The following is a 12,189-nucleotide window of genomic DNA, read 5'->3' on the forward strand; positions in this document are numbered from 1 at the left end:
AACAAGTTTTTTTCTGTCATGTCGTGAGATCCAGAGGTCACTGACTGGGACACGGGCAGGGTCCTTTTGTCCGCGGGCCCCACACAGCGCTCTGCACAGAGCAGGTGTTGCTAATGAAGGAGTAAAACGCCACGGTCACGTCATCTGGAGCCATGCTGGTCTTTAAATCTCGACTGCATGTTGTCTGGTAGGGTACAGACTCTAATAGAAAGAGTTGCTAATAAAAATTAGGCCTGAAGAAACAGATTCAGGTTAATTTGCTTTGAAAGCATGTTTATCAAAGAATAATAACCTTTGTTACCATTCTCTGGAGCTTTCAGTGAGAGACCTTGAAAGTGTATCAGCAAATATAGCCTGTACATGAATGATAAGTGCACAGTGTTACAGTCTTGGCTTTTCAGACCTTCCATGCTGCCTCCTCTCCTTACCTAGGGGATACTTACTTTCCTCTTGGACTCATTTAGCCTCTTCTACCACAAAACAGAGCTTTCCACCTTTTACTTCTTAGTGTGATTTTAAAGTGTTAACCTCCTCTAGGGTTCCTTGCATTTTCAGCCGTATCTCTTTAATTAGGGCAGAAAAACTCTAAATTTGTTAAGGACTTTTGAAGAGCTGGTGCTCTGGGTTACCTCTGGTTTTGTGGCCAATGGGTAAGGTCCAGTCTGATTAGTAACAACACCGGGGTCTTGCATTTTCCCTGCAATGTGCACCTCATTTCTCTAAGCTTTTATTCTTTTTGTAAAGTCAAGGCTTTAATCAAAAACATTTACATAAACCAAACACTTCACCAAAGACTGCAGAAATTTTCCTGTATCGCTTTTAACAATTACCAAATAAAAACAGTGGTTTATTAAATAATTAGTGGAGATCAACAATTTCCTGTCCCTAATGAGCAGGAATATTTCTAAACTCAGGCACTCCTGGGTACATCTTGAGCAGTGCGTGCAAAGGCCTCAAAAGTCACCACTTTTAATTCAATCCAATAGGCATGTAACTGTATCAAAGATAAATTCACTTGTCACTTTATAATTATATTGAGAACTAGCAAACCAAAGAAGATAGGAATCACTTCAGACTCCAAAGAATAAGGCAAGAGAAAAATAGCAGTAGTTATTACCAACAATATTTAGGTGAGAACATTTCTTTAATAGTTGAAGGGAAAATCAAGCAAATGTAAAGGTTAATTTGATACACCACTACTAATACTAATGCTAATTCGTTATTTAATTGGTCAGTCCAGGTTAGTAACAACACAACACTTTAGCAAGGAGTGGAAACTAACAAGACCTATGAATATAATGCACACACACAAGGCAGTTGCTTTTTAGTAACAATGTTTGATAAAGTGGGTCTCTCAACTTAATAAAAAACTTTTGGATCAATGACCTTATTTTAGAATTGGATTTTAGCTATGTTTCTTAACTATAAACTAAGTAATCATCATGCTCTAGTACCTCCACAAGGGAGACAGTAAAGAAGCAGCATCACTTACTTTCACCAGCTCCTGCTGGGCCCAGATCTGAATGGGTTCCACCTGTTGAGGAGTTTGAGTCTGAATACCATATGTGTTGAGGAAAACTTGGAGGCTAGAAAACAAAAGGAAAAAAAGATATTGCATTTATTAAAAACAATGATGAAGGGGGAGGAGAAAAGGTGAGAGACTGCTAGCTGGGAACGGATTATCATTTGTTAAATATCACCAATATGTCATCTGCACTGAAATCCACAGGCCCTCTTTGGGGGCCAGTGGGGGTATCTTCACAGAGCATCAGATGTGAGCTCTGGTGGCTGGCAGTGAGGTAAGTACTAATTTGGGGGATGATCCCCACAATCTGTTTGCAGTAATTTCTCAAAACTACATGCTGGCCAACACTGGCACAGGTCACAGACTTTAATACTTGCACCAACTAAAACAAAATTGTTTTCAAAAATGAAAAAAATGTTGTTCTGACACTTAAAGTGACATCAGTGACATCCTGGAAACCCTGTCAAGGGGTCTATGAAACTAATTTCTACCACCATACACAATATTATAAGCCTAAAGCAATCAACCCCCTTCCCTCTCTGTCAAAAGAACATACCACCCATCTGGATTTCATACCGTTGGCTTTCTGCTATGAGTGCTACATAAACAACCAGATCATTTTCCAGCGGACCCTGTAATACAGAATAAGAGGGGGGAACATTTTAAAAGATCTGATTACCACTGACAATAATGAGAACTAAGGACAACATTAACCATCTCTAAGCAGTTCATTAAAATGATGGACACCAGCTGGCTCTAAGCAGTCGCCTCTCCTTCCTTGCTCTCCATTTGCCTACTAATCAGTTTGATGGTGTAGACAGAGTAATGGAATACCAAGGAGTGGAAAGCCATAAATCTCACCACTGCCAGAGGGGCTAGACTTTCAGGGCTATTGTGAATGATGCATAAGAGTAGTTTAGGGACTGAGAGTCATTTTCCATCATTTAACTATGAAGGGAAAAGTAGGAACTAAAAATAAAAACCCAACTTACATATTCTCTAAAAAAAGTGACTGTGAGTTACAATTGTTCATTCGACGTCTTCACCACAAAAAGCTTTTCCCTTTTTTGTTAGCCAGTTTTCCTTGGGCACCTTATACATCAAAATAGCTTTATTCTAATATACAGCTTCTGCAGTAGAGAATGAACTACCCAGTTGACTATATAATTAACACTGTGTATGTTAAATACAAGCTGTTGGGCTTAATAGTTCTAATCAAACATAGTGTTGGACATTTACTATTCTTTTTTGTGTGGAAAAGATTCACTGTAGCATATATTATGCATTGTTAAAATGAACCCAATTTTGAACTTGTATATAATTAACATTAAGCACCAATAAACTACAGTATTAGGAGGCTCTGAAAATACTGATCAAACATAATTTCTTTATAGTAATGAATCCAACATTCTCAATAGGATGCTGTAAAATGTTTGTGATTTACCATCAGTCAGCTCCTCTCTATGGTATTCAATATGCCACTAGAATTTATGTATGGTAGAAGGCAAGAAACACCAGAATACATATATCAGCAGTAAATAACATACAGTAGAAGGATGGTTCTCAGAATCATCATGAAAATGCCATTTCAGGCAGTCCTCAATGTGATTTAAAGGAACAGATGAGAGAAAATATGATGGAACAACCCCACAAAAATAAATACACATTAAAAAATGCTATAAATTCTATTTTTATTTGATAACAACTTTAAAAGTTGATGTTACTCAAAAAGATGAGAAAAAATAATTATTCAGAGTCTCAAGATTTCTAACAAATGAAAACATTAAAATTTATTTTTCTTAGATGAACTTTATTCATCAAAAGGAGAAGTAAACTTACAGTGGGCCACGATCTTGAGGACAATTAGAGTTTTTAAATAAAAAGCAAGTGAATACATCTATTAGAATACAGACATTATTCCAAATATAAAAAAGGTAGCTTGTAGATCCTAATTGGCAAATCGGTATCTTATTTTAGAATCACAGGCCTGTTTAGGACAATGTTATTTCTATTTGCATGACAGAGCACTCAGATCTAAAATGCCTACTACAACATGTTGAATCAGAGTAAGCATCTGGTTAGGGGACTATTTGACGGGTGAAGAACACTTCTATTGTGAAAACAGCATTTCGGAAACTTCCAACTCACAAACTGTCTACCATAATGAGCTTAGGTTTTTAACCCTAGCCCAAGTAGGACCCTTCACCCCATTTCTTTTCACAGAATTTTACATGGCCAGTCCCACCACAACAATTCTCTTCCATTCAGTGACAAAGTTGGAACTACTTTTCTCTATATTTTCATAATTTTTTTCAAATCACCAAAATTGTTGTCTAAACCAATGAAGTCTCTCTGAAAACTTTCTGATAGTAATTAACACATTCTATTTCTGAATGGTATTATTCTTCATAATATTATAATACTTTCTGCTTTTAGGTTCACAAAGTATGGAAGAATACACACACACACACATATATTTGAAGGCCTCCAAGGTGGCACAGAGGTAAAGAATCTATCTGCCACAGAGTAGGAAATAGCAACCCATTCCAGTATTCCTGCCTGGACAATTCTATGGACAGAAGAACCTGGCGGGCTACAGTCCATCGTGTCCCAAAGGGTCGGACACGACTGTGCAACTCAGCACGCACGCATACTCAGTGACTCCTCTCACATAGAATATACAATGTCCTAAAGTGATTGTTACTGTTGTCATTGTTACTTTTCAATCCTGAATACTGCTATAAAAATGAAGACAGATGGGACTTCCTAGTGGTCCAGTGGTTGAGAATCTGCCTTCCAATGCAGGAGATGTGGGTTTGATCCCTGGTTAAGGTCTATTAATAAGATCCTACATGGTACAGAGCAAATAAGTCCAAGCAAGCCACAGTCAGTAAGCCTGAGCAACTAAGACCTGATGCAGCCAAAAAAACATAATTATTAAAAAAATGAAAAGAGAAGATTAAGGTATTTTATCAATTACTTTATCAAATGAAGGTAATTTATAAGGGAAGGGTTACAGGATTTTGGTGACAAAATTGGTGCAAATTAGACGATCTCACCCTCTCCCACCACCATCCCCCACATGCATACACACAGACACCCTATTTAAAACTCTCCACTGAATTCCCACTGTTCACAGAATAAGAACCAAGCTGCTCACAACAGCCTACAAGTCCTTACATAATCTAGCTCCAGCCTACTATTTTCTCATTCTCTTCTCTTCTTCACCACATTTTGGCCACATTGGGGTCTCTCTGTTCCTTGAACATGCCAACTACGTTCCTATCACAGGGCCTCTGCTCTTGTTGCACTCTTGCTTGGAATGCTTTTCCTTTAGACTGTTGCATGAGGTCCTCTTGTTATGCAGGTCTCAACTATCATCCCTTCCTTAGAAAGGCCTTCATGTTCTACCATGGCAGTCCTCCTCTATTACCTTATTTGTCTGCTTAACAGTACTTGTCATTTCTAGAAATGACTTGATTTTATTTCCTTATATATTCACTGTTATTCATCCCTACCAGAAAACAACTCCCTGACGTCAGGCAACTTGATCTATCCTGTCTATCACCATGGCCCCAAGGCCAAGAAAAAATGCCTGCCACACAGTAGGTGCTTACTATCTGATGAATGACTGCCCAGGCAAGTTTCTCTATGTTCTTCTGTGTTTATGTAAAATAAAAAATGAGAATAAAGGTATGTAGGAGGCCTAACACAAAGGCAGAGGATCAAACAAAAGAGGGCCAAAAGAAATATTTACAAACTTTAATCTGCTAAACAAATGATATTTATACTATTATTTGCTGTGTGACTATATCAATTAACTTTGCTAAGCCTCAGTTTCCTCACTGGTAAACTGGGATAATAAAAGTATCTATAGGGTTTCGAGGATAACACAGAACATACATAAGCATTTAACTGTATCTGACATATGTTTCTTTTCTCAATATAATATACATACTTTATTTTCTATTGAAGTGCATAACAATTTAAATAATGCATAACATTATTTAAATTATAGTTATACAATATAGTGATTCACAATTTTTAATGGTTATTTTCCATTTATAGTTATTATAAAATATTTGGCATGTACTCTTAAGTGTTTAAAAAAACATTAGCCCTTTGATCAATCCAGTAACATGACCACAATCCTGGATCACTGTTTCAGGCTTTCTGGACTTTCTGCTTCACATTTGCTTCTGCCTATCTTTTGTACTTTATGGTCAGGTTAATTTTCTTGTATCAGTGATTTTCACAAAGGAAGTGGTAAAAAAATATTTGTTGAGTGAACCAAGGAAAGGGAAGAAGGGAGGGTGGGTGAGTAACAGATTTTTGTGTCATCTTTAGGATGTCACTTTATACTCCAAAACCAGTATTTCCCAAATAAAGCCCCAACTTCCTGATGATCTTCACAACTTCACTGCTCCCTGCAGTTCCCTGCTTGTCCCCTGTTTGCTTTAGAACACTTCATTAAACAAGCAAACGTCATGTTCATCTCAAGTGTCTGTCCACTGGCCTACCTTTGGACTGTTCCTTTCTGTTTATCCAGTTTCTGACACTCTCTCAACCTGGTCTCCTCCATAAAGTCCTACAGACATCAGGGTGCTAAGACCGCAGTCTCTATCACCAACAGCAGATGATGTCTGTAGGATGTCTGAAGACCGCCTGTCTTCTCTCTGCCAGGGCTTTCTGCAAGCTTATGAGTGGTCTGTATTACTAGAGTGCACCTTTGAGGGCCCTCTCAGGCTCTCTTCTCACTCAGCATGTACCCAGCACCTTATACCTAAAGAAGGCAGTTGGCACTTATTTGGTAATCTGGAAGAATATTTTTAAAAGAAATATTGTTACATTTTTATTAGCAACACAAAAATCTTCCCTTCAGCATAAAAAGAAATATTTGCAAATTTAAACAGGATATTTCTAACTATGGGAAAGAATCCTAACTAAATGCACACATATTTTTAATAAGCAATTAAGGAATGTATGGGCTTTCCTGGTGGCTGGGTGGTAAAGAATCTGCCTACCAGTGCAGGAGATGTGGATTCGATCCCTGGGTAAGGAAGATCTCCCTGGAAAAGGAAATAGAAACCCAGTATTCTTGCCCACATAACATAAAATTTACTATCTTTATCAGTTTTAAGTATACAGTAGAAGAGAAACTTTTATAGCATAGCTTGCCCATGAGCTGGGCACTATCTATATTAATACTGCAACCCATCTCGCTCAAAATTTTAAACTATGGTAATTAAAATATTGCATGTACATCTGTCTAGATTCTGGTTTTCAAATTACCCAAATCAGGTCAAAGTAACAAGGCTTGATTTTCAGCGAGGTGTTATAAATAAAATCATAAAATACAACTTTCAAAGGGCATATAGAGAAACTTAAATGTGAATGTACCCTAATGGTTTCCCTTCCCCTCTCCTTTTTCAAATTTAATTTTAATAATTAATTAATATGATTCAATTATCTGGATCATAGAAAAAGCAAGAGAACTCCAGAAAAACACCTACTTCCGCTTCATTGACTATACTAAAGCTTTTGACCACCTGGATCACAACAAACTGTGGAAAATACTTAAAGACATGGGAATACCAGACCACCTTACCTGTCTCCTGAGAAACCTGTATGCAGGTCAAGAAGCAACACTTAGAACTGGACAAATGACTGGTTCCAAACTGGGAAAGGAGTATATCAAGGTTGTATATTGTCACCCTGCTTATTCAACTTATATGCAGAGTACACCATGAGAGATGCTGGCCTGAATGAAGCACAAGCTAGAATCAAGATTGCCAGGAGAAATATCAATAACCTCAGATGTGCAGATGACACCACCCTTATGGCAGAAAGTGAAGAAGAACTAAAGAGCCTCTTGCAGAAAGTGAAAGAAGGGAGTGAAAAATCTGGCTTCAAACTCAACATTCAACATTTCTCCTGGCAATCTTGTTTCCAGCTTGTGCTTCATCCAGTCCAGCATTTCGCATGATATACTCTGCATATAAGTTGAATAAGCAGCGTGACAATAGGCAGCCTTGACTACTCCTCACCCAACTTGGAAACAGTCTGTGGTTCCATATCCAGTTATAACTTGTTTCTTGACCTGCATACAGGTTTCTCAAGAGGCAAGTATGGTGGTCTGGTATTCCCATGTCTTTAAGAATTTTCCAGTCTGTTGTGACCCACACAGTCAAAGGCTTTAGTGTAGTCAATATAGCAGAAGTAGATGTGTTTTTTGAATTCCCTTGCTTTTCCTATGATCCAGCGGATATTGGCAATTTGATCTCTTGTTCCTCTGCCTTTTCTGAATCCAACTGTACATCTGGAAGTTCTTATTTCACATACTGTTGAAGCCTAGCTTGGAGGACTTTGAGCATTACCTTGCTATCATGTGAAGTGAGGGCAACTGTGCCATAGTTTGAGCATTCTTTAGCATTGCCCTTCTATGGGATTGGAATGAAAACTGACCTTTTCCAGTCCTGTGGCCATTGCTGAGTTTTTCAATTTTGCTGGCATATTGAGTGCAGCACTTTAACAGCATCATATTTTAGGATTTGAAATAGCTCTGCTGGAAGGGATTAGATCTGAGAGACAGAATGCCTGAAGAACTATGGACAGACGTTTGTAACCTTGTACAGGAGACAGTGATCAAAACCATCCCTAAGAAAAAGAAAAGCAATAAGATAAAATGATTGTCTGAGGAGGCCTTACAAATGGCTGAGAAAAGAAAAGTGAAAGGCAAAGGGGAAAAGATATGCCCATTTGAATGCAGAGTTCCAAAGAATAACAAGGAGAGATAAGAAAGCCTTCCTAAGTGAACAATGCAAAGACATAAAGGAAAACAATAGAATGGGAAAGACTAGAGATCTCTTCAAGTAAATTAGAGATACCAAGGGAACATTTCATACAAAGATGGGCTCAATAAAACACAGAAATGGCATGAACCTAACAGAAGCAGAAGAGACTAAGAAGAGGTGGCAAGAATACACAGAAGAACTGTACAGAAATATCTTAATGATATGGATAACCATGATGTTGTGATCACTCACCTAGAGCCAGACATCCTGGAGTTGTGAAGTCAAGTGGGCCTTAGGAAGCATTACTATGAACAGGGAGCAGAGGTATGAGCAAATGCTTTTGTGTTCTACCAAGAGTCACTCTACATTCTCTTAATATCACGTTTGAAGAAAACTAAACTCCAACTGCTGTGTACAAAACACCTATTTTCTTATCTCCTTTTTGATAGAATTTATTTCTTAAATTCTTGGCAATTAAGTTTCTTCTATTAAATAATGTATACAGTATGTAAAAATGTAATTCTTATTTTTGCAACATTGTATTAAGTCCTGGCCTAAGCAGCTTTATTTTTAACATGCTCTATGCTGCGTAAAACAATATACTGTGGCTGGCTTGAATGGATCTTTTACTGAAAGAAGAGCATAGGAGGAGGGAGAGAAGAAAAGAATAAAAGAAGCCAACAAATAACAGGTCATACACCACACAAGCGGGTCTTGCCTCAAGGGCAGTGCATTTGAAACATTCTCTGCCTCTGCTGCTCTGGCCTTACAGAAATTTATTTATGCTCATTAGCCTTCATCAGTAGGTCCTGCCAACATCCAGCATTGTTTCATTACACTCATTTTTCAGCAAAACCTCATTAGCTGAAGAAACCAGGCAGATGCTTTATATTAATACATCTTATTTTCAACTTGAGACACCATCAGTTCAGTTCAGTTGCTCAGTCGTGTCAGACTCTTTGCGACACCATAGTCACAGTACTTTTTCTACAAGAGCCAAGTAACAGACTACAGCAGTTTGAAATCAGGCACATCCTGACTCTAACACCCTGGCATCTTGTTCTGACATTTTCAACCAAGCCAAAGTAGCTACATGGAGAAAATTAACAGGGAAGCAGAGGAAAAGCAAGTGGAAATACCTGACAAATAACAACAATAAGCATAGTTAAAAAGCTAAACCTGGCTTAAGAGTGAAGCTGGCCAGGGATAAAATGGCCTTTTAGGACCCCTGTATTTATACACTGAATTAGTGATTATACTAGCTTTTAAGAGGAAAACAAATGAATATTAAAAAGAATTCCCAGACCTCAGAATATAGTTTCAAATGTCTGAATTAATAAATCAGGCAATGTTTTTGGAAAGCAGTCTTTTCAGTGACTGCAATTATCTTGGAAGAGAATACTAATCATCACTTTGTCACAACAAATTGATTTGTAAAACTGTTTTCACTCGTGTCTAAGCACATGCTGTAACTAGATGCTTCTGTATTTTTATCGTAAAGAAATGACCATGCTAAAGGTCTTGTCTATTTCCTGGAGATAATGCTAAAATGACTATATGGGCCCAGGTGGAGAGGCACTGACTCATGATATTCACATACTAGAGAACTGCCGAGTGCACAACTCCAAGTGTGAGTGGAAATGAACAGACAGGCCACATGGCCCTTCAGTACAACGTGAAAGCCACCTAAGAAGACAGGCTTTGAAGGGTAAGAAGTATCAAAGCCTGCGCTACTTTCTCTTTCAGCACTAGATGCTCTTCCCAAGGACAAAAAGACTGGGCTAATTAAACAGATAAAGGACAACCTGTTGTAAGTTTTTTATAGCTGCTGGGTTAGAGATCAAACAGTTACACTGAGGAATTCAGCAAGCTCTAGAATCCCATGAGCTTTCAACTGTATAGAGTAGCCATCTTCACTGGTTGAGGCCAGATTATTTCTAGAGTGGATTTTCACTGAGGACCTGACTGCTGAGGACACATGCTACTGTTACTCTCAGCAGAATAAACCTAAAAGTCTTCCCTATTAATGAGACCACAACTCAACAAAGTCTGTGTACTAGAAATTCTCCTGCCTTAGAGGGTTTATTAACCTGTTCATTCATCCAGATATCATGGGAGGCACCAGGGATGGCAGAAAGACTGATGCAATGTTATTCCTATTTTTTAGGAACTCACCATATAACAGAGAAAGCAAACCATATATTGAGTTTAGTAGAATAGTAAATTCAATGCTATTAACCAGTGCTTTGAAGGCAAGGGAGGGAGTAGCTAATTTAGTCTCAGAGAATGGAGGACTTTATAGAAAAAGGTATCTGAGCTGTATGAATAAAACGGATAAATGTAAAGGGTGATACAATAAAGTAACTGGAGATAGGCCTACTTAGGTTGATGGTCAGAAAATAATTCTCCTGGAGGATGTCATTAAATCTGAGACTGGATTCAACAGCAAAAAGAAACAAGATCTAGTAACAAATACTCAGGCAGAATGAACAGCAAAGGCCCTGAGAAGAAAAGACTTGAGGTGTTTGAGGAACTAAGAGGAGACTAGTATATTTGGAGCATAACAGGCAAGCAAAAGAAAAAGTATGAGGGTGGAGTTAAGGCCCAAAAGGGACTTCTAAGGCAACAGGGATTTGGTTTTCATCTAAGTGGAATGAAAAGCCACTAAAAGAGTTTCAAAAACAAAAAGACTCAATGTAATTTACATTTTTAGAACAATAGTAATAAATACATATATAGTACCTATTGTAGGTCAGCTTCTGCCCAAACATTTTATCTATGTTAACCTACATTATAATGGCTACTATATAGACATGGTTTGCAGAAGGGAGAGTGTGTACAAAGAGATTCATTGAGGGCTGCAGTTGAAAGATCAGAGTGGTTGGAATGAAGAAAGAACAAGTGAAAAGATTTCAGGAATATTTAGGACATAGAATTGACAGGACTGGACTGGGAGGGGGAGAAGTAGTGACATAGATAGGTACAGAGCAATCAAAAATTACTTCTAAGCTTTTACAGAGTTTAAAGAAGGCAGTGTTCAATGGTGTTGAATGTCTTTGAGGACAATGAGACTAAAATCTGAAAAGAGATCAATGGATTTTTCAGTTAGGAGGTTATGAGTAACCTTCTGCATTTGATTTTAGTAGATTTGCGGTATAAGCAGTCAGACTGCATATAGGGAGTGATTGGAAGCTGAAGAAATGGAGATCATACAAATATTTTTCTAAGATGTTTGAAAGAAAGGAAGAAGAGAACATGACAGAGGGGAATAATTGAGGATTTTTTTTTTTAAGGTCAGAGATAATTAAACATCTCTATAGTTGGGTGGGTTAATGCCTGCAATTCAAAAGAAAAGATCTATTCATTACTAGAGGGATCTCAACATTACTAGAATACATCAGTCTTTCTTGTTGAAGTATAGCTGAATTACAATATTATATTAGTTTCAAGTTTACAACACAGTGATTCAAAATTTTTATAGATTATACTGCATTTAAAGTTATAAAATATTGGCTATATTCCCTGTGAAGTACAATATATCCTTATAGTTATTTCTTTTATACATAGTAGTTTGTATCTCTTAATGCCCTATCTCCGTTAGCCTAGTTTTAATCTTTATTATCACAGACACTCCTGAGAACTTAAAAGTCTATCTCCCACTTTAACAACTTTTACGCAGTCGCAAGGAAGGGCTCATGCTTGGCTACACATAATTATTTCTTCATTGCCACCTTTAACTCATATATTTAGGCTAACTTTATTAGTTTCTTCAGTTTCTGATTAATGATAGAGGAGTCATAATCAGTGTTCAGTTGTCTGGCCTTGCCCCAGTGTTCCTTTCACTTTCCAAATCACAGGCTCCCATGATGA

The 12,189-nt window shown here is 37.7% G+C and overlaps 1 protein-coding gene across 7 annotated transcripts in view; it reads right to left on the reverse strand.

The window, feature by feature from the left end:
• The window catches only part of PHKB (phosphorylase kinase regulatory subunit beta), a 213,425-nt gene that overhangs the window by 49,353 nt on the left and 151,883 nt on the right, over window positions 1-12,189 (reverse strand). For all 7 annotated transcript variants that reach the window (XM_020881709.2, XM_020881707.2, XM_070451354.1 and 4 more), the window contains 2 exons: window positions 2,102-2,157; window positions 1,493-1,586 (listed from right to left, as the gene is read on the reverse strand). In XM_020881709.2, the coding sequence (XP_020737368.2) occupies window positions 1,493-1,586; window positions 2,102-2,157 (150 nt within the window). The remainder of the gene's footprint in view (window positions 1-1,492; window positions 1,587-2,101; window positions 2,158-12,189) is intronic.

Source organism: Odocoileus virginianus, chromosome 20 (assembly GCF_023699985.2).
Source record: "Odocoileus virginianus isolate 20LAN1187 ecotype Illinois chromosome 20, Ovbor_1.2, whole genome shotgun sequence".
NCBI classification, from domain to species: Eukaryota; Metazoa; Chordata; class Mammalia; order Artiodactyla; family Cervidae; genus Odocoileus; species Odocoileus virginianus.